This window comes from Hemicordylus capensis, chromosome 2, assembly GCF_027244095.1.
Source record: "Hemicordylus capensis ecotype Gifberg chromosome 2, rHemCap1.1.pri, whole genome shotgun sequence".
NCBI lineage: Eukaryota > Metazoa > Chordata > Lepidosauria > Squamata > Cordylidae > Hemicordylus > Hemicordylus capensis.
The window spans coordinates 163,485,563-163,506,491 of NC_069658.1; the positions used below are offsets into that span (position 1 = coordinate 163,485,563).

The window sequence follows — 20,929 nt, forward strand, 5'->3', positions numbered from 1 at the left end:
CAGGGAGCCGTTTCCATCAGGGCCATAACTCAACAGGAAAGGGTTAAGCACCCCCTCTCTGCACACTGCAGTCCCAATCCTGATTGCTCCTTTGCAACTGCTACTTTCACTTACAGTAAAAGAATAAGCATACAGAATCAAACTAAGACGTGCAACATCTGAGAAGAAGCACTTTCAAGTGTTCAAAGCACCTCACATGTATTATATATTGTCATAATCCTTACACGAAGCCTGCAAGGTGAATATTATTATCCTTGTATTTGCAGATTAGGCACTGAGGCTTGCCTAAGGCCCCCATGGCAGAGGCAAGATTCACACATGGGACACATGGGAGTCATGGTTCAGTCTCTTACCCACTACACTGTTGGAAGCGAAGGACTCTGCGCTGCCTCATGCCTCAATGACAGAGGGGGACAAACTAGTGAGTCAGAGGGCTAGAGGGGTCAAGACATTGGTTATTCCTCCTCTCTACTGCTCTATCCCCTTGATATGTAGATTGCTACTCTCAGGGACTTCCTGCCTGCCTGCCTGCCTTCCTTCCTCTCTTCTCCCTAACACACACGCTTGCCTCTCTCTCTGTACCATGTGTGCAGAGATGTAGACAGAATCTCTCTGCATCCAGCTAGCTAGCTAGATGATGATGATGATGATGATTACATTTTATATCCCGCTCTTCCTCCAAGGAGCCCAGAGCGGTGTACTACATACTTACGTTTCTCCTCACAACAACCCTGTGAAGTAGGTTAGGCTGAGAGAGAAGTGACTGGCCCAGAGTCACCCAGCAAGTATCATGGATGAATGGGGATGTGAACTTGGGTCTCCCCGGTCCCAGTCCAGCACTCTAACCACTACACCACGCTAGCTCTCTGATTAGCGATACTATCTCTCCACTTTCCTATCTAGAATGGAGTTCTCCAATAAAGACTCCTTATATTAATTTGAAACTATGAACTGGCTCCAAGTTTCTTTTGACTCTTAGCAGACACGAATGCCTGGGCAGACTCCACTGTGTTCTGCCTCTTTGCACTCTGCAGTAATAGAAAGGTATCTCTTACCAGAGAGAATTCCCAACATACACTACACCAGGTCTCACATTAAAATTGAGTTGCAGTTTGACCCTAAGAGAGACTGAGATGTGAACCTGCCATGAACTCACTTGATAGCTGACTCGTATCTATCTATGAATGAATGAATGAATGAATGAATGAATGGTGCTGCTAGTTCAGGCCCAAGGCCCATCCAGTCCAGCATCCTGTTTCACACAGTGGCCCACCAGATGCCTCAGGCAAGAGGTGAAGGCATGCCCTTTCTCCTGCTGTTGCTCCCCTGCAACTGGTATGGAGAGGCATCTTGCCTCTGAGACTGGAGGTGACCTAGAGCCACCTTCATCTATAGGAGAGAGAGAGAGTCAGTCACTCTAGAATACAAAATATGCATAGCTTTAGACAAGCTAGCACCCCCAGTTAACTGGGTGAAGAAACAGCTTTTAAGGGGGTGGTTATCTTATATTTAGCTAGTGGTGAGCAACTGTCCCTATTTGGCCCAGCATAGTGTCCCTTCCCGTGGCTGATAATAGAGGTGTGTACAATACCGGCTGGCCTGGTTCAGTTCAAGTCTGAACTGGACCGGGCCAGTTTGGTTCTGCACCCCCTCAAAACCCACCCACCCTCCGTTCAGTTCGAAGGGGTTTGCAATCTTTAAAAAATTATTATTGTACTCACCCCCTCTGGGGGGCTTCTCCGAGGCCGCTGGGGGGTCTCCAGAGGTTCCCCCCTCCCTGCTGGCCTCCATTATGTGGCAAATCACCCTGTTTGGGCGGTCTTCAGCTCATTCCGGGCCACACCCCCGTCGCGGTGGCCATTTTGGAGTCCACCGCACATGCCTAATGGGACTCTGCGTTGCCAGGTGAGGTGAAAACCGCCCAAACAGGGTGATTTGCCAATATGTTTCCAAGCGAAATACAGTGCTGGTTATTACCTATAAAGCCCTTTATGGCTTGGGTCCAAGGGTACTTAAGAGAGTGCCTTCTTTGTCATGAACCCTGTTGCCTATTCAGATCATTTGGAGAAGTCCAATTATAGTTGCCACTGGCTCGTTTGGTGGCGACTTGGGACCGGGCCTTTTTTGTGGCTGCCCTGGGGTTTTGGAATAAGATGTCAAAAATAAGAGCATCTCCATCTCTGATTGCCTTTAGAAAGACCCTCAAGACACACCTGTTGCCCCAGGCTTTTAAAATTTTAAATTGTTTGTTTTTATCCCATGCAATTGTTTTAATGTTTTTATTGTTTTTTAACATTTTAATGGTTTTTACTCTGTTTTATATTTGTTGTGTTTTAAACTGTGTACATTGCCGAAAGACACACATTTCAGGTGGTAGATAGATAGACAGATAAATAGATGCTAAGCATTATTTTTGGAATGTCAGTCTATTTGTCTGAATGCCTATTGAGCCCTGGCTTTCTAAGCTTACAACACAGTGAGGCGCTTCACAGGATTAGTGTGAAGTGCCATGAGGGCTTCTGCAGGGAGAGTGGGCTTAGCCCCTCTCCCTGCAGAGGCTCTTAACCCTGGAGCTCATCATGGAGCCGGTAGGGGCTGCAGGGATTGGGAGCCGGCCGCCCCCGGAAAGTCCAAGCATGCCCACTCCTGGTTGGAGGAGGGGTCTCCTCACGAGTCACCATGCTGCAGAGACATGCCACATCTCACAACCAAGAAAATCAGATGAACGGAGCGATCACTCTGTTAACCTGGTTTAAGGGGGGGGGAGTGTGTTCTTAGGTGGGCTAGCCGCTGTGGAACCACTGGGCCCGGTTCTCACGATGGGAGGAAACTGGGCTGGGCTCCTTTAGCCCAGTTCTCTCCCATCATGAGAATAGCCTCAAGGTCTACAGCAATTAACTGAAGGAAACAATTAGGAATTGGAGACATATTTTAGAAAACTTTTGTATTTATTTTAAATCATTATAAGCTGCTATTTCACTCTAGAAGTCTACAAGGTGGCTCAGAGGTATAAACACAAGAAAATCCATACCTTCAGGGGCATAGCTCTAATTGAACAAGGGGGGGCAGCTTCCTCTTTGCTCTGCCCCTCATGTCGCTTTGAAGAAGGTGGGGGTGGGGGCCCCTCTTCACCCACTTTGTCCCAGGGCCCACATCAACCTTGCTATGCCCCTGCATAACTTTGTCCCTGGATGTAAATACATTTCTGTTATTATTAACATGCAATCAACTCTTGTTCCTAAATTCCTTACGCTCTTCACACAACTGGTGTCAGGAGTAGGGAGAGGGATATTATGGAGCAAGATCCAGGCTGGCCAGGCTGTGCTGCAGATTGCTCTGGAAGAAAAGATCCAGATAAGTCAGTCTGCTCTGGGGGACAGAGCACAGCCAGACTGCACTGGAAGGAAAGGTCAGAGTCAGTCCGCTGGAAATAAAGACTGCTGCATTGGCAGTTAGGAATCGACTGTGCAGGCTGGCTTTTAAAATGCAGCGGCAGAAGGCTGCTTCCGCGGGTTTTTGCATTGGACCGCTTGCAGAAGAGAAATGGAGCCTCCATGTTCAGTAGTTCTTACAGATTTCTTTTTCGTACCATGTCACTATTTTCCATCTGCACTAGGGAGTGGAGTGTTGCCAGCTGGTTATCTGTACCTACCCCTTTCCCTCCTCCTATTCCCACTTCCTCACTGGCTTAAAAAAAAAAGAATTAAAAGGTGGTTGTTGCATATTTCTGGCTTACTGAACTTCTACAGCATGCGACACCCCTCCTCCCCATTCTGCAGAGATCCCTGCAAAACTTGGATGGGAAGAAGCAAGCAAAAATATTTGATTTGGTTTTAAGCGTCTCCTCTCTGAACATTGTTGCTCAAAATCTAATCACTTTCTGAAACAGTTCCCTTCCATGGAATCTTCCCCTTTTATGACTTGCCTGCAGCCCATGCTCACTTTTCTGGGAGTAAACCCTATTAAATATAGAAGGACTTACTCCTGAGTAAACATGCAGAGATTGTATTGTGAGATGCCATTTCCTCCTTTAAAAAATATAAAACTTCCACTCTTGAAGTCTGGATTAGCAGGGGAGGAAGAATAAGAAATATAAATATTGCCTTTTTTTTCTTTTCTTTTTTTTTGCTTCAAAGATTATAATGGAAATCACTAAATTACTAAAATAATATGGGTGGAGATGGGGGAAATATCATGGGTGGGATGGGGAGGTGTTCACTTATGCCAAAGTCTATACCCACTTCAGACTTTGGACACCCCCCACCCATGAGAGCCTAATGTTATACCTGTTCTAAAAGTTAACCCACCTTAAAGACTGACAAACCGAAGCATAAATTTTAGACCATGAAAGCTTATAGTTCAATAAATGTTTGAGTTTTTAAGGTGACTCTTTGTTGATTTTGCTTCACAAGACTCAAGATGGCTGGCTACCACCTGGAACTGTTTGCACTGGCAGCATAACTGGAGGGAAATGTACTCTGTGCCTGCTCAGAGGCTTTTTAACCCCTTTCCCCATGTCTTTTGAGGGTTGAACCCTGACATTGGGGGTGGATGGGGTGGGCTCATGCTAAGCCCTGACCAGAAATTAATTTCTGATAGAAATCAATAAAGAGATTGATACCTTTCACCACATTCACTGAGCGCACCAGTAACCTAGGAGTCCTTCCAAACGGGTGTAGCCAGATGTGTCACACTGTGGGTGGGGTTCACACGACCTCTCACCATCCATCTGTTGTCAACCTATATATTTTATTCCTGCTTAAATAATCATATTTATTGACTGAGGAAAAAGTGACTCCCCCGCGCCCCCAGCAAAGCTGTGCAATGGCCACACACGTGAAGTGTTGTTAGCGCTATTGTTGTGCCATTTTTTGAGAGGCACATCATGCCCAGATTAGGAGCCAAAACAGAAGCAGGAGGAACAAATAGGGGAGAGCAGTCTACGGTTTCCGCAAAGCATGCTCCGCCGCCGGGTGAAAATGCGAAACTGGAATAGAAACACAAGAAGCACGTCTGGAAGGGGCCCCCTGGTCCTCATACGCGGGACGTCACAAAGAAGAGATAACATTAACTATTACTCCGGGCGAGGCATTTCTCAGGAAGGCATGGTCGGTGCGTGGCTCCTCTGATTCTGGGAGGTGCGTCACGGGGGGCGCGTCTTCCCCAGTCCCGAGCGAGCAGAGGGTCGAGCCTAAATTGGAAAGTGAGCGAAGAAGGAGAAGAACCCGCGTGCCCAGGAAGTCAGCCTCGCCGTGAGCGGCTTTGGGAGAGGGAGGAACCACGGCCTCCTCCCCGCCCTCTCCACTGACGCATCAGAAAATCGACGAGCTTTCTTGCGACCTTCTTGCAGGCGCGCTTTGTGACCCCGGGCGGAATGCGAAGACCGCCGATGGCTTTGCAGGGTCTCGCCTGAACTTGTCGGCTGCAGAAAGAGAACTCGTGTCGGAACCAAAGCTGCAGTCTCTAAGCGCAACCAGGCGGACGGAGAGACGCACTAGGACCGAGAGCAAGTGGCGGGAGCCAAGGAGGGAGTCGTCGCGCCGCCTTGCTGAAGGGATGCCTCGTCGGAGCACGGCGCTGCACCTCGTGGCGGGAGGGTGAGTGGCCGGCAGGCAGCAAGCAAGCCAGCGATGTTCTTGTCTGGAGAGGAGCGAGCGGCACGATCCTATGCATCTCTGACAGAAGTCAGTCCAACTTTTTTGCGCGGAACTCACTTCTGAGTACATATGGATAGGATCGCGCGGCAAGCGTGCATTCGATTAGGGGGGGCTTGATCCGCAAGGTGCTCGTTGCGCAGTGGTAGAGCATATGCTTTGCAGCAAGCATAAGGTTCCGCCCTTGCATCTCCTGAAATGGAATTTTACTAGCAGTCCGGGGAGGCCTCCCTCTGTTTGAGAGCCTGGAGCCGCTGCGGGCTAAGCGTAGATATTTCTGGGCAGGGCTAGAGAGCATGTGTGCCTTGGGGTAAGTTCCTGTGCCATCTAGTAACTCTTCTTTATTATGAGGGGAAAGTCATAGGAGAGCTGGTCTTGTGGTAGCAAGCATGACTTGCCCCCTTTACTAAGCAGGGTCTGCCCTGGTTTGCATTTGAATGGGAGACTGCATGTGTGTGAGCACGGTGAGATATTCCCCTCAGGAGACGGGGCCACCCTGGGAAGAGCATCTGCATGCTTGCATGCGGAGGGCTCCAAGTTCCCTCTCTGGCAGCATCTCCAAGATGGGGCTGAGAGAGACTCTTGCCTGCAGCCTTGGAGAAACCGCTGCGAGTCTGTGAAGACAATACTGAGCTAGATGGACCAAGGGTCTGACTCGGTATAAGGCAGCTTCCTATGACCTATGACATGTTGCCAAAATGAAGGAAACATGGCAGATGCCACAGATGTTTTGTTTCTTTGGACAACAGCAGCAGATCTTAGTTCAGGGTCAGTTGCTCCCTTGTGCTCATTGCTGATCACACTTGTTTCTTGATTCGGATCCAGTTCCAATCGTGATTCATGCAACTCTTTCCCCCCAGCACAGCATCCCTCCAGTGGCTGTTAATAGGAATGTGCACGGAACTGGTGCCCTTCGAGAGCCGATGGTGTGGGGGGGGGGTAGCTTTAAGGATGGGGGAGGGTGCATCCCCCCCTTCACCCTATGGCGCTCTAAAATTAGTCCAGTGGGGCAGCAGTGTACCTCCTTGCATTAATTACATTTCTGTACTGCCCTATCCAAAGGCTCTGTGCAGTATACAGCAATAGTGGCATGCCTGCAGGCTGAAGCCACCTTTTAACTTGTTCACTGAGAAGCGGTGTTGCCCGTAACATGGAATCTCAGACGTTGTTCACTACGACTCCTAGCATCCCCAGCCAAAGGCCATTGAAGCCAGGGGTGATGAGAGCTGTAGTCAACAACATCTGGGAATCCCTGTTACAGGGAACACTGCTGAGAAGGAAACCCCACTGACTTGAATGGGATATTCCTTATGACATGTGCATAGGATTGCAGCTTTAGTTTGTGGTTGAGGTGGAATTTGAAGCTAGAATTTGCTGAGAAGTCCTCTTAGCCATTATTCTACACCAGTTCTGTTCATTTAATGTGTGATCATAGAATCACTTCAATGAATCATTGTATACGTGGGGAATGTTGTGCAAAACTGACCCTCAAAAGCACATGAGACTGGTCATGAGTCAAAGCACAAGTGACTGGTCCAGAATCACCCAGTGAGTTTCATGGCTGAATGTGGATTTTGAGCTCAGGTCTCCCCGGTCCAAGTCCAACACTTTAACCACACTACACTGGCTGACACTAAACTGTTTAGGGTAGTGAAATCCAAAGCAGATTGTGAGGAGCTCCAAAAGGATCTCTCCAAACTAGGTGCATTGGCGACAAAGTGGCAAATGCGGTTCAGTATAAGCAAGTGTAAAGTGATGCATATTGGGGCAAAAAACCCCAACTTCACATATACACTGATGGCATCTGAGCTGTCGGTGACTGACCAGGAGAGAGATCTTGGGGTCGTGGTGGACAGCAAGTTGAAAGTGTCAACTGAGTGTGCGGCAGCTGAGAAAAGGGCAAATTCCACGCTAGGGATCATTAGGAAGGAGATTGAAAATAAAAATGCTGATATTATAATGCCCTTATACAAAACTATGGTGCGGCCACATTTGGAGTACTGTACTATGTACAGTTCTGGCTAATATGCTTCAGGTTTCAATGGATCCGGGCTTATTACAGAATAGTTGCAACTCATACACACTGAGGGACATTTACTTTCTTTATAGGCATCCATTCCCCTGCCCACCCTCTAGAGATCTAATCTCCAGGGCACTTGGGAAAACCTCAAGAAAGGCAATGTTAGTGTACATATATTAACATATTAGGGATGTGCAAAACATTCCAACGTTGAAACATTTTGACTCGAAACAGGCCATTTCGAGCGTTTCGCACTCTAAACAAAACACCCTTTAAATAAATGGCCTGTTTCGAGGCTTGGAACAAAACAACCCCATTTTGATTTGGAACATTTCAGTGTTTTGAGTGCCATTTTGGAGGCCGGTTTTTCCCCTTGCTGATTAGTTTTCTGGCACTGGCTTGCAATTCTATAGAGATTTTCGGGAAAGTTTAAAAAAATAAAATAAATTTGCCTGCTTGCCCATTTCTTTTGTGGGTTGGGTGGTAAGTAGCACCCATCATGCCCTACCACCCAACCCACTTTGGTGTCCTTAGAAGTTACCTATGGGAAACAATGGGATGTTTTGAGTTTCCTCATTGTTTCCTATAGCCGAAACACTAGAAACATTGCGAATTTTGTTCCGTTGAAACAACCAGGGCGACAGATATGTCAATGAAACACTTCAGCCATCTGCGTTGGTGGATTTTTTGCTCAAGACAAAACACAAAATCTGTTTCATGTACATCTCTTAAGCATACAACCTGTTTTCAAAGGCTCCCCAAAATGTCCCCTGTGTAACCAGGGGCATGTACCAGAAAGCAGAGACTGACCCTGGGAAATCTCTCCTTTCCCTTTTCTGTGCCACACTTCACTCAGCCATCTGGATTGCTGATAATGCACATCGCAATGCCCTTCTCCTTTGGAACGTGTCCTCAGAACGAGTGCTGGCAAGTTCATTGCTGATATTCCTGGCCCGGCCTTCCAAATCCCCACCAGCTGTTCATACTTTTCCTTGCTGACCTACAGTCCGGGCTCCACACTCCTTCACATTCATGCGGCCCTTGTGAGGCCTCAGACTGGGTTTCATGTCAGAGCTGAACAGCAGCCAGACAGAGCGAGACAACTTGTGGCCTGGTTTTCCCTCATCATCTTCGGTCTAATTTCAGCAGGAGTCGAGGGGGACGAGGGCTAAGTAAAGGGAGTCCATATAAAGATATTTCAGCTTCTCTCCGAAAATCTCTCCTATGAAAGGGAGGACCGATAAGAGTGGCTGTGTCCAAGGTAAACTGTTTCCATGGTGCATTTTAAAAAAAATGTTCACTGCTTTTTGAGGAAATAAAAGAAAGCAGGTCGGTAAAGAGAGGTGGAGTGGGGTTAGGAACATAGGAAGCTGCCATATACTGACCATTGGTCTATCTAGCTCAGTATTGTCTTCACAGACTGGCAGCGGCTTCTCCAAGGTTGCAGGCAGGAATCTCTCTCAGCCCTATCTTGGAGAAGCCAGGGAGGGAACTTGAAACCTTCTGCTCTTCCCAGAGCGGCTTCATCCCCCGAGGGGAATATCTTGCAGTGCTCACACATCAAGTCTCCCATGCATATGCAACCAGGGCAGACCCTGCTTAGCTATGGGGACAAGTCATGCTTGCTACCACAAGACCAGCTCTGCTCTCCTAGACTAGCTCTAGGAGACCAGCTCCAGTCAAGACTCTCGTATCTTAGTCGTGGATTTCATAAGCAGTAGGTGGGATGGTAAAACTGTTTCTGGAAAGGTTGGGGTGGGGCACTGTGTTTCACACAGCAGGTTGGGGGCTCTTGGGCACTTGGCTCAAACCTCGAGAAAGGCAACTGCAGTGTACATATATTCACATATTAGGGATATGCAAAATGTTGCAATGTCAAAACGCTTCACCTCTCAATGGGCCATTTCGAGTGTTTTGAGCTCAGAACAAAACTCCCTTTAAATAAAGGCCTGTTTTGAGCTTGGAACAAAACCACCCCATTTCGATTCGAAACGTTTCAGCGTTTCGAGGGCCATTTTGGAGGCCTTCAGTTGGAGTACTCCTTTGCATTGAAAAATAAAAATAAAAATCCCTGCAGGTAGAATAGAGACATACCAATATAGGCATTTCTGAAGAGAGACAGAGCAGGAGACTTTCATCTCACTTAAACCCTCACTGGGCTCAGATCCTTGCTGCAGCCACACCCCAGCTTGGTGCTTGTGGGTGGGTTTTTTCCTGTCTCATCTAGTCACACTGTCACACTTTTTGCCATCAAGGCTCTTGAACTAGTTTAAAGTATGTGTTAGGTGCACTGAAGAGGACCAGATTCTTCTCACTAATAATGAAGCTTGCTTCTGATATAAAACAAGTAACGGTTATTGTCATGGATGGCTAAAGAGCAGAGACAGCACACACACACACACAGAGAGAGAGAGAGAGACAGACACACACACACACACACCCATCGGATCACTCAAAGGCATTTTAAATTGGCAAGGAACAGCAAGTTCAACAAGGGTTAGCAAGGGTCACCAAGAGCAATGAGCAGATCAAACCTCCCCCAGATCCTTGAAACTCAGTGTACTCTCTAATTTTTTCCCCAGCTGTGTGCAGAATGAGTTTTGTTCTGGGCGGCTGTATCAAGGCAGTGTGTGTGCACGTGCATTCAGAGTGGGGCCTTCCTGAATTCAGCCTGAGCAGGATCTAAAATTAACTGGCGTGGACACAAAAAAACTTGTGAGCGCATGTGCATGCCTTACAGGGAACACTGCTGAAACCCCTCCAAAATCACTAAAAAAAACCCTTGCCGAATGCAGATACTCAGGTCGCAGTTGGCAAGACCTGTCACAATTTCCCATTCGCATATACTCAAAACCACGATTGGTAAAACCGTGGTTGGCAAGGGATGTGTTTAGGAGCGAAGCCTTAGTCTCTTGTTGAGCTGAGCCTTCTCTTCCAGTTGTGGTCTCTCCATCATTTGAGGTTTTTAAGAGAAGACCAGAAAAGCTGCTCTTGGGAATGATTTAGGATTTTCTGCTTTGGAGGAGAAAGGAGGGCTGAACCAGATGATAAGAATATAAGAACAGCCTTGCTGGGTCAGGCCCAAGGAGGCCCATCTAGTCCAGCATCCTGTTTTACACAGTGGCCCACCAGTTGCTCTGAGAAGCCCACAGGCAAAAGGTGAGGGAGGCATCTTGCCTCTGAAGCTTGAGGTGGCCTATAGCCACCTATGATCTTTCGGTGGTTTTCAGTTCTGTGTCTTATGATTCCCGGGTGGGATCAAATGAGACAGCCTTCGACAAAGTTTTTTAAAAAGATCTTAATGGCATCATAATGTGAGCAATGTTATTATGTTTCATAGTGTCAGGACACTGGATGTTCCTTCTGCCACCAGCAATATAATTTCACTGTGTGGAAAAATCTGCATTTTACTCAGAAGTAAGATTTAGAATCCTAGAACATTAGAGGTGGAAGGGATCTTGGAAGTCTCCTAGTCCAGGGCCTATTCGTGAATTTGCTGCAGTACAGGCAAACCTCATTAGTCATGGGGGTTCCGTTCCTTACCTACTACTGCAAGTAACGAAACTGTAACGAGGCATTATGCCTGTGGGGTGGGGTTCAGGTTCCAGAATGAACAAAAAAAGGGTTTTTTTAAAAAAGCAAAAAGAGAGAGAGGCAAAAATAATTGAAAGTCTTTCCTGTACTGTGCTCTGCGGGGTCTACATGTGCCCAGGAATGCCCCCCCCCACTGTGAAAAATCATGGCGGGGGGTATGCTTTTTAGAAAAGAAATGAGCCACAAAATGGCTCCTCCTGACAAAATGGTGTCCAGAAGTGACCTCTGCAGTCACTTCCGGCCCTCTAGGAACCACGGATATGTGGGTTTTAACCTTTCCGTATCCATCAAGCCTCCCTTTGAAAACCTCTAGCGAAGGAGTCTCCAAGGTCCTTTCCAACTCTAACATTCTCTGATTCTGTGATCTCCCCTTAGTTTTCTTTTCTCCTGGCTAAACATACTCTGCTCCATTAGCTGTTCTTCATAGAACCACTTCAGCCATAGCAAAGCTCTATTATCCCAGATTACCCCAAAAAGAAATAAACTCATTTTGTAATGGCTATGATTTGCCTTTAATCTGTATATTTATCTTCGACTGTAGCCAAATATTTCATGAGGCCAAGAATGCAGGTAGCAGCCTCCCTATTTAAATGCAGCTTGGTGTCTTCTGATAGCAAAGGCAGGAATGAGGGTTTCTTGCTCTCTGGCCATGCAGAAATCTGGGTGTGTCTGTATATCTACATACACAGTTTCATGTAGGGATCTATAATACTCTTTAGGGGCAATAGTTCAACTATTTTACATGAGAGTTGCCTTTCGGGGACCATATTCTGGAGCTGATCCAGTCTTCTGCCTGCTGCAGCACTCCCTGACTTGTCGGAGGGTGATGCTGCCCCCCCGCAAGGGAATTTCAGTTAATCTAACCCAAAAATAAGAATGGAGGGCAGTATTATCAAGCCTTCTCTCTTGGAGGCAACACTTGTAGCTGGCTCTGTTCTCTTTTGATTTCTTCCAGCCAGTAAGAAGAGAGGAAAGGTGATCCATTTGCATACACTCCCCCCGTGCTATTTCCTTCCACAGCCTTTGAATCAGAGTATTATCCTCCCTATCTCTTAATATGCACATACAAATAAAACAAAAAACAGAGGCTGTTTGTCCTTCCAGCCACAAGTAGGGTTGTGTAAGCTGGGGTGCAGAGGCCCAAACTGGACCGCAGCTGGCCCGGGCTGTTCTTCAGGAGGCTGGTGGGGGGTTTGGATGAGCCACCACCATCCCGACCGCTTGCAAATAGAAGGTACTAAGTACTCTTTCTCTCGCCCTCCTGCCTTAGTTTAGGGAATGCCCCTTTACTTGTCAAGGGGAATCCTCAATGGATTCCCCCTTACAAGTATATCCCCCGAACCGGCCCCCGAACCAGTTGGTTTGGTGGCTGGGCCAGGTCGGTTCAAATTCAGTCTGAATTCGAACCGAACCAACCAAACCCGTTCCGTGCACACCCCTAGCCGTAAGCGGTATCAGTGGTACCCTCCTCCTTGGTAGATTTGATTGCACAAATTGTTCCGGTACCAGCCTAGTGGGTTGTGCAAGAATTGAGCTTTTGGCCAGAGGCACTGAATAGTTTTGAAAGAGCCAAAGGACCTTTGGTCTCTCCTGCCTGGCCCCTGGCCATGGAGCTGGCTGATACAAAGGTGTCAGAGAATAGATTAGAAGCAGGGCTGCCCAACGTCGTCGGCCCTCCTGCAGATGTCGGGCTGCAGCTTCCACCATTCCTGACTGTTGGCTACTTTGGCTGGGGATTATGGGAGTTGTCGTGTAAAAAGAGCTGGAGGGCCAAAGTTGTGCAGCCCTAGATTAGAGAAATAAGTTTGAAAACCTGCAGCCCAAAAAAGTGGCAAATGGTTCTGAACCAGCACCTGAGATTTAGTTATTTCTTTTTCTCTCTGCATGCCTTCCACCGAAAGAGTACCTTCCCTCTAACCCTCGGCTGTTGTGTGAACATTCTCCCCTCCTCCTTGCTCTTTGACTTCATGGCCCGAAAGGCTCTAGTCTCCCTTGCACCAAACAGGTCTTTCCACCTTCTCTTATCCCCTTTCCTGCCCTCTTGCCCCCCCCCCCCCGGTCCCTCTGCAGCACATGACCTCCTCTGTCTCTGAGCTGCAAAGGATCTTCTTCTTCCAACCAAACTGACCTTTCACATCCCCCATAGTGGCTGCTCTGGTTTTGTGACTGGCCACCTTCTCCTCATTCGTTAGAACGCTCAGGGACATGCTGTGACATTGTAGCAGCTCAGATTCTGGTGGGGAAGGAAGGGCAGAGCTTAGTTAGAGACAGCCTCTTACAAGCCTACTGAACAATTACAGGCTGTTGGTTTCCAAGCCAATAATCTGAATATCATGCCCCTCCAATTGCCGAACAGGTAACCTTTGCCTTAAATTATTTTGCATGATAAAGTAAAGGTAAAGTTGTGCCGGTGTCGACTCCTGGCACCCACAGAGCCCCGTGGTTATCTTTGGTAGAATACAGGAGGGGTTTACCATTGCCTCCTCCCGCGCAGTGTGAGATGATATCTTCCAGCATCTTCCTATTTCGCTGCTGCCCAATATAGGTGTTTCCCATAGTCTGGGAAACATACCAGTGGGGATTCAAGCCGGCAACCTCCAAGTTACTTCCCCGCTACGCCAGGTGGCTCATTTTGCATGATAGCAGCCCCTAAATGGCAAGATAACTATACCACATTTATATTCTGCCTTTCCACTCCAAGTTGAGTGCTTGAGGTGGCTTACTGTATAACATTTTTTAAAAACCCAAAAAAACCAACAACCCACCCAACAGCATATGTATGTAACCCTATACCTGTGTGCCTGAATTCCTTTCAGTGTCATGGCAAAGGAACTAACATAGGTGAACATATTTTTCTGAGGCTGTTTGATGAGGTAGAAATATTCTCAGGTGGAATATGAGGTAGTAATATTTGTCTGCTCAGCAAGGGTGGCTGCGGGTGGGGTGGGGGGAATTGTATCTTAAGGCAAGTCATTCTCTCCTCCCACCCCGCATTTCTGTTTCAGAAATTTAGCATGTGGGACACGGCTCTCAATTTTGAGTGTCACCACTGCTGCCCAGGAGCTGGTGCCGGGGGGGGGGGGGAGAACCCCTGCTAATTCATCACATTGATTAACTATTTCATTAACCCCTGCTAACTCAGCAAAGAGACACCTTTTAAAGTGGTGATTCTCTTGTATTTAGCAAGGGGAGAGCAACTGGCCCTATCCAACCCCAGCACAGCATCCCTCCAGTGGCTGTGGCTGGTATTTCCCTGATGTTTCTTTTTAGATTGTGAGCCCTTTGGGGACAGGGGACCATCTTATTTATGTATTGTTTATTTTTCCATGTAAACTGCTTTGAGAACTTTGGTTGAGGAGCGGGATATAAATATATTTGTCGTCACCGTAGAAGAATCAGCAAACGTTTTCCAAACTGCAGAAACGGCTCTGTGCCTGTTTGCTGTGGCATGATGTGCAAGATCTGCAGTGGAACAAGGCACATTGGGCAACCCCGGGATGCAGAGTTGATGACGTTTGGGTCTCCCTCCTCCCCCATTTCTACACCCTGGACTTTAGAGCCCCAGTCATCTCTGCTCAGAACACACAGACGCCCAGACGTCAGCATGTTCATCACTGGTCGGTCTGGAGGGCAGGTGTGTGACGCACACACGTGCAGCAGGGCGCAGAGAGCGGGGGGGGGGGTTTACCCACAGCACACCACCCTCTTTACACAGTCGGTCATCTGGCAAAAACTGCCCAGAACTGACAGCAAGCTCCTGTTTGTCCAAAAGATCAATCAGGACACTTGTTAAGTCAGCAGTCCCTGGTGAGATTAGGGGGCCTGGACTCTCCACATCTCAGCGTCACCGATCCGGTGAAGAGTAGTGTGGCATTATCCCCGGTGGGCGCGGTTTACAGTGCCCTTGGGAAACGCAGCACCCTCTGGATGATCCCAAACAGTGAGCAGGGTTGGGTGTGTCTGAGGATTGTGGCACACTGCATGGTAAGTAAACGTTTGCCCCTGAGGGTATGCTCAGTGGGGAGTCCCGGCTAATCTGATTCTCTGATATTTGCGTGATGGGCAGATTTTGACATACACGTTTGCCCCATTCCACATGGTCTATGTTTCAGTCTCTGCTTTGAAAAAGAATGTGTGATGATGACCCCTTGAAACATGGAATGACTTGTTCAGCGATCGTGGGGGTTGTTCCAGGTTAACAGCCTTGAGAAGGACCCCTGGGTAGCCTTATTGGGTAAACAGGCCCTCAGTCTCCTCGGTTCTGTCCGTCTGCAGATTTGCCGGCACAGCGGGAGCCATCTTGACCTGCCCGTTGGAAGTGGTGAAGACGCGCCTGCAGTCCTCCTCGCTGGCCCTCCGGCCTTTCTGCCCACCCGCCGTGCAGCTCCAGGGGATGAGTGGGACTTTGATCCGGCCAGGCCTCCCCTCTATAGGGGTGCTTGAGCTGCTGAGGTGAGCAGGGGATTTGGGGTGTGTGTGTGCTCAGCCAGATATCCTTTGGCGAGGCTCCCTTCACACCACTTTCTGTGGAGGTGGCTGCTCTTCTGCCTAGGGAGAGAAGGCAGGGCAGTGACCCACTTACTCATTCTCCCCTTTCTTCACAGAACCATTCTAGAAAAGGAAGGAGTCCGCTCCCTCTTCCGAGGCCTGGGTCCTAACCTCGTTGGAGTTGCCCCTTCCAGGTAAAATTGCCTCGTCAGGACGGACTCTCATTCTTAATGCCCCAAGCGGGGCTTTCGTAAGACGTCTTACTGAAAACAGCCGTATATGCTCAAGGGGGCCCAGCAGAGGCACTCTTACCCCTGGACTTTGGGGCCGGTCCGGGGCCTCCACACCCACTGGGAGAATCCATCTCATCTTTAGTCTCTCTTGGGTGGTGTGGTTGCCTGCGCTGTGCCAGACGGCCGAGTGTGGTTGTGACCTGCACCGGCTGCTTTAGAGACAGAAGGGGGAAAGAAATATGTGGGGTGGCAATGTGTGTGTGTGTGTGTGTGTGTGTGTGTGTAGGGGGAGATGATGATTAACTTGCATTGCGGGGCTCCAAAGATCTTTCAGTCCAGACTCCAAAATTACCTAGGTGCACCTCTGGGGCTCAGTCTCCCAGATGCAGGAGGAGCACCCCGTGGAAAAGGAAGTGGGGCACAGTTGGCACTCATGGCCTTCTAGGTTATGCTGACCCCTGGTGGCCAAGTCATGGAGTTGCACAAGATATTTAAAACTCCTTTAAAAGAGCCTTAAAACATATCTTTTTAGCCTGGTTTTTAGTGATTAGTGAAATGATTTTAAAGTTTTAATTTTGTTTTAATGAGTTATTTATTTGTTTTTTATCTGTTTTTATATCAGTGAACCGCCTCGAGCCATCTGGGTGAGGTGATATAAAAAAATTCTAATTAATGAATGAATTAGAACTTGAGTCGTGCATTTGCTTATAAGCATTTTTCATGCAAAGGCTTAAGTGGCTCTTAAGCTCCCCTCATGCTATTTAGGCAAGCATTTGATCATTCTTCATGCAGAAGAGAAAGCAGAAAAAGATATGTGTAATTCAAACGAGCATTCTGATCTCTGTATGTTTCATATTCACATTGCAAACTATTAAAGCAAGAAACCCTTCAAACCCCCGTACATGAAAACCCTCTAAACCTTGGCAAGGACACAGGCACATTGGAACCTAGCTTTGGCTTTCAAGCACAATTTCTTGTTGCTGCCATTTGCTTCTGCAAGGTGAATGATTTAAAGGTGCCCAATTTTTGCCTCTCTTCTAGGGCCATTTATTTTGCTGTATATTCAGGGGCTAAGGAGAAACTCAACACTGTGTTTGTGCCAGAGTCCAAGAAAGTCCACATGCTTTCCGCAGCCTGTGCAGGTAAATATATGCCCCATATATACATTGCAGTATCCTTGGACTACTTCACATATTATGTACTAAGCCTCAGGGAGAGGGCAAACGGTGTACATGCTAAATAAACCAAGATGTGTGACTTGATGGTGTGAGGCAATTAATAGGCACCTGAGTACACGACCTTGCGTGCAGATTGCACATATTGGGAAGCTACAGTTGGCAGCAGGGTGTGTGTGTGTGTGTGTACTCTGTGGTGAAACAGGCACCCTAAATTAGTGAGTGTCCTCTACAGGCCATGGAGTTTTATGTGGTTTTATGTCTGACCTCTCCTCTTTCCCCTGCTCCCCTTCTTCGCAGGGATCACTTCCTCCACCTTGACTAACCCCATCTGGCTGGTGAAGACCAGAATGCAACTGGAGGCCAGGTGAGGGAAATCGAGCCTCTGCTTGTCCATAATGTAGTTTTGAAGTGACGTCCTTGCTTTCCAGGCATTGTAGGAACCCAGAAAACATGGCAAGCTTCCTGGGAGGAGGGTTATTGCCAAGCTGGTCTGGCACAGACTTTGCACGGAGCACAGACTTCATTTTCCGAAGAATCTCAGTCCTTCCTTCCCTTAGAGTTGCAAAGAAAGTGTACAGCCAATGCCTGGGAAATCTTGGAAGCTAGAGGAAGTACTGAATGCGATTTCCCACAGTTGGAGTTTCAGTGCCACATACTGCTCCCTACTCCTCCAGAAACCTAGCAGAATAAACAGTGCAAAACAAGCAGCAAAACGATGCAACATGGCATGATTTGCGCCGAGTGCAGCATTCCTTTTTTCTGGGTGCAGAATCCAGTTCCCTTGGCACAATATGTTTGTTCTGTTTATGGCAGGCAACACGCACCCATGGCTGTTGGCAGAGCTGGGCACAGATGTCCCTGACGGTTTTCTTTTTTTGCTTGCTTTGCAGAGCCAAATGTGAGAGGCACAGCAGTGCTCTTCAGTGCGCCATGCGCGTTTACAACACTGAAGGCCTGCGAGGCTTCTACAGAGGGATTACAGCCTCGTATGCTGGTGTCTCCGAAACAGTTATCCACTTTGTTATCTACGAGGCGCTGAAGCAACGACTCCGGGAGCACCAGCTCTTTGTGAGCCCCGCCCTGATCTTTTCCCCCAGCAGCCCGGACTTCTTCGGGCTGATGGCAGCGGCTGCCGTCTCCAAAACGTGTGCCTCCTGCATCGCCTACCCACATGGTGAGCTGCTCCCAGTTCCTTGCTCCACACCACCCCTTTCGGGCCAGGACTAGAGGACCTGGGAGCTCCCTTCCAGGCACCATTCCGGCAGTCAAATGAACTCCTCTCCTTTTCTCCTCTTTTCTCCCCAGAGGTCATCCGGACACGGCTGCGAGAGGAAGGCTCTCGCTATCGCTCCTTGGTGCAAACGCTGCAGCTTGTGGCCAGAGAAGAAGGCCCCTTGGCGCTTTACCGTGGACTGCTCCCCCACTTGTTCCGTCAGATCCCCCATGCGGCTATCATCATGGTCACCTATGAACTGGTCGTTCACTTGGCCACAAAAGTGTGACACTTTCTCCTTCCTTGGTATTGGTCAAGGCTGCCAAGAGCATTGGAGGAAATACGTTTGCCCTTCCTGTGGTTGGGCACTGACTGCCACGGGCCGTGGCTTGCCTGGAACGTTCTCATAAGCAAGTCTGCATCTGCGCTGGGCCTCCACCAGAAGCCGCACAGCATCACGGGAAGGCGGGGTGTCTGAGGATCAGAGCTGCGGTTGGATAGATGCAAAGCTTGCCGAGCAGCAGAAATCAATACTTGAGAAAGTGACAAGAACTCTTCTCACTTGACAGTCTTTCCAGTGCCCCGTTGGGCTGACTCCAGTGTGTTGCTTGTGCTCATCAGAGCAGAGGAAGTGTCACGCTCCATTTCTCCTGGGGCCCCAGCCAGGCTACCCAGGGTCTGAGAAGAGACAGAGTGTGTCAGGGCTGGGAAAGCCCAGGGTGGGGGTGCGGGTGGTGGATTCGCCAGGGTGCAGAGTTGTGCATAAATGTTAGCCCCCAAATAGAGCACTTGCATTGGCATCACCCTGCGATCAGAGCTTGACTTTCACAGAAAGCAACAAGGCCGTGGCCCTCCCTCTGATGCTGGCTTTCTTGCAATCCTTTAGCAGGCAACTTGCCATCTCCTGAAGGCAAGCAGGACATCTGTGCCTCCCTGTCTGCTCGCAGAGGCACATCAAACATTTGGTGGAGGCGGGGAGCACGGGGAAAGAAGTGGTGCTTGCTGCGGGTCACACTGCTGCTGCTTTTTCTGCTGTGTTGTTTACATGTGTTCTCTGGCAGGTCGTGCCTCCCTAGGGGAAGGGTCAAGGGCCAGGTGCAGGAGGGGCAGTGCATCAATTGCTAGTAGGGGGATCTTTTCTAAGAGCAAGAGAGGCTGCACTGTGATGCTCTGCACTATGATGCAGTTCCCTGGAACTGGAATGAATCCTGCATGCCCCCTGGCTGTGAAGCCTTATGTGTGGCGTTCAGGCTCCATGAAATGGACACGAATGAAGATGCAGAGCGGGTTTTTTATATGCAGAGATTCTGTTTTAAATTAATAAAGCCGTCATATTTTATAAATACGAATGCCAAGGTGTTGGCTCTTTCCACAAACATCTTGGTGCCATGGTCTGGGACCCAGATGCTCCTACGTCAGTGAAGTAGTCCTGGGACTCTGTGCCTGGGTGAGATACTTCATTTGGATCATACCTGGAAACCACCATCAAGGCGAGCCATTGAAATGAACAATAGCATTGCTGTGCGGTTGGCTGTTCATTTCATCGGAACTGGCACAAGAGCATTTCCCAGTGGATTATGCCCCATGCTAACAAACAAGACAATGCGGTTTGGCTTATTGGATTATCCGCCTCTTGCAGCAAACCGGCTTGGGTTGATTCTCCCCCGCCCCCCATTTTCTCTTATGCACAAAATGGCTGCCACACACTGGCTACTGGAAATTGCATCCATGAGGCAGATGCTCCATGTAGCAATGTCTTCATAAGGCAAAATGCATCACTTTCCCCAACTCCACTTGTGGCATAGAAAAAAACTATGCAGCAGGGACCTGCCCACAGAATGAGCTCACTGCATGAAATGGCTACCGTTAACTCCCTAACCATTGGGTTGCCGCCTGTCCATAATTTTGGTGGCACATTCTTACTTTGGAAAGTGTCAGTGCAGGTCCTGCGTGAAAACATTTCCACATCAATAGAAGAGTCCTGTGACATTATGGCAATGGGAGGCCCTCTCCTGGGACTATCTGCCCAAACTGACCACACACATGAGAAAGTGGAAGAACTCCCAAGGGACCAGAATGCCTTCCTCTGCTTCTGGCAGGGAGGGTCCTTGCCTGTGTTCTCAAACATGGTTTACTCCTCCCCAGAAGCGCCTTCAGCTTCAAGAATGCTGCCTTCACCATCACATCTGTCCCAAAGGTAGCCACCAAACAGAGATCAGGTTGGGCCTCTACTCCTTTTAGGACTTTTCAGCCCTCAATAGCTTCCAATGCTGGAGCAATGCTTAAGGGTTACTGGTTGCCTTACATGGGCTCCCACCATGTGCTAAGCGGTGTACTGCGTTTGGACTTCAGCAGCTTGTTCCATTGGGTTGCTATGCTTTGCAATACAGTCCTGGTAGAGACTATAGGTACTTGCCAGGCGCACACCTCTGCCCTGAGACCAGCAGATGTGAACGCTTTCTGGCTGGAGATCAGCCACTGGCGAAGACAACGTCTGCCTCCATCTCCAACCCCTTCCCCTGCCTGTTTTGCTGCGCCAGCCAAAAGAG

At 48.6% G+C, this 20,929-nt stretch overlaps 2 protein-coding genes across 4 annotated transcripts in view; one reads left to right on the forward strand and one right to left on the reverse strand.

Annotated features, from left to right (window-relative positions):
• The window catches only part of PEX5 (peroxisomal biogenesis factor 5), a 35,450-nt gene extending 33,596 nt beyond the window's left edge, over nucleotides 1–1,854 (reverse strand). Inside the window, exon 1 of one of the 2 annotated variants that reach the window (XM_053301122.1) lies at nucleotides 1,722–1,854. The gene's annotated coding sequence lies outside the window, so the exon portion shown is untranslated. Of the gene's footprint in view, nucleotides 1–353; nucleotides 383–1,721 lie in introns of those variants that run through there. The other variant, XM_053301123.1, reaches the window with a different exon arrangement.
• A 3,064-nt stretch (nucleotides 1,855–4,918) lies between these two features.
• Nucleotides 4,919–19,725, forward strand: LOC128344411 (solute carrier family 25 member 36-A-like). Of its 2 annotated transcripts, none has more exons than XM_053294462.1 (7): nucleotides 4,919–5,597; nucleotides 15,544–15,720; nucleotides 15,873–15,950; nucleotides 17,031–17,131; nucleotides 17,465–17,531; nucleotides 18,058–18,341; nucleotides 18,473–19,725. In XM_053294462.1, the coding sequence occupies exons 1-7, from the start codon at nucleotides 5,557–5,559 to the stop codon at nucleotides 18,667–18,669; spliced, it is 945 nt and encodes a 314-aa protein (XP_053150437.1). In that variant the 5' UTR covers nucleotides 4,919–5,556; the 3' UTR covers nucleotides 18,670–19,725. The 2 variants fall into 2 exon arrangements, with proteins under 2 accessions (XP_053150437.1, XP_053150438.1); XM_053294463.1 differs by lacking the exon at nucleotides 4,919–5,597 and adding an exon at nucleotides 14,033–15,252.
• The last annotated feature ends 1,204 nt before the right edge of the window (nucleotides 19,726–20,929 follow it).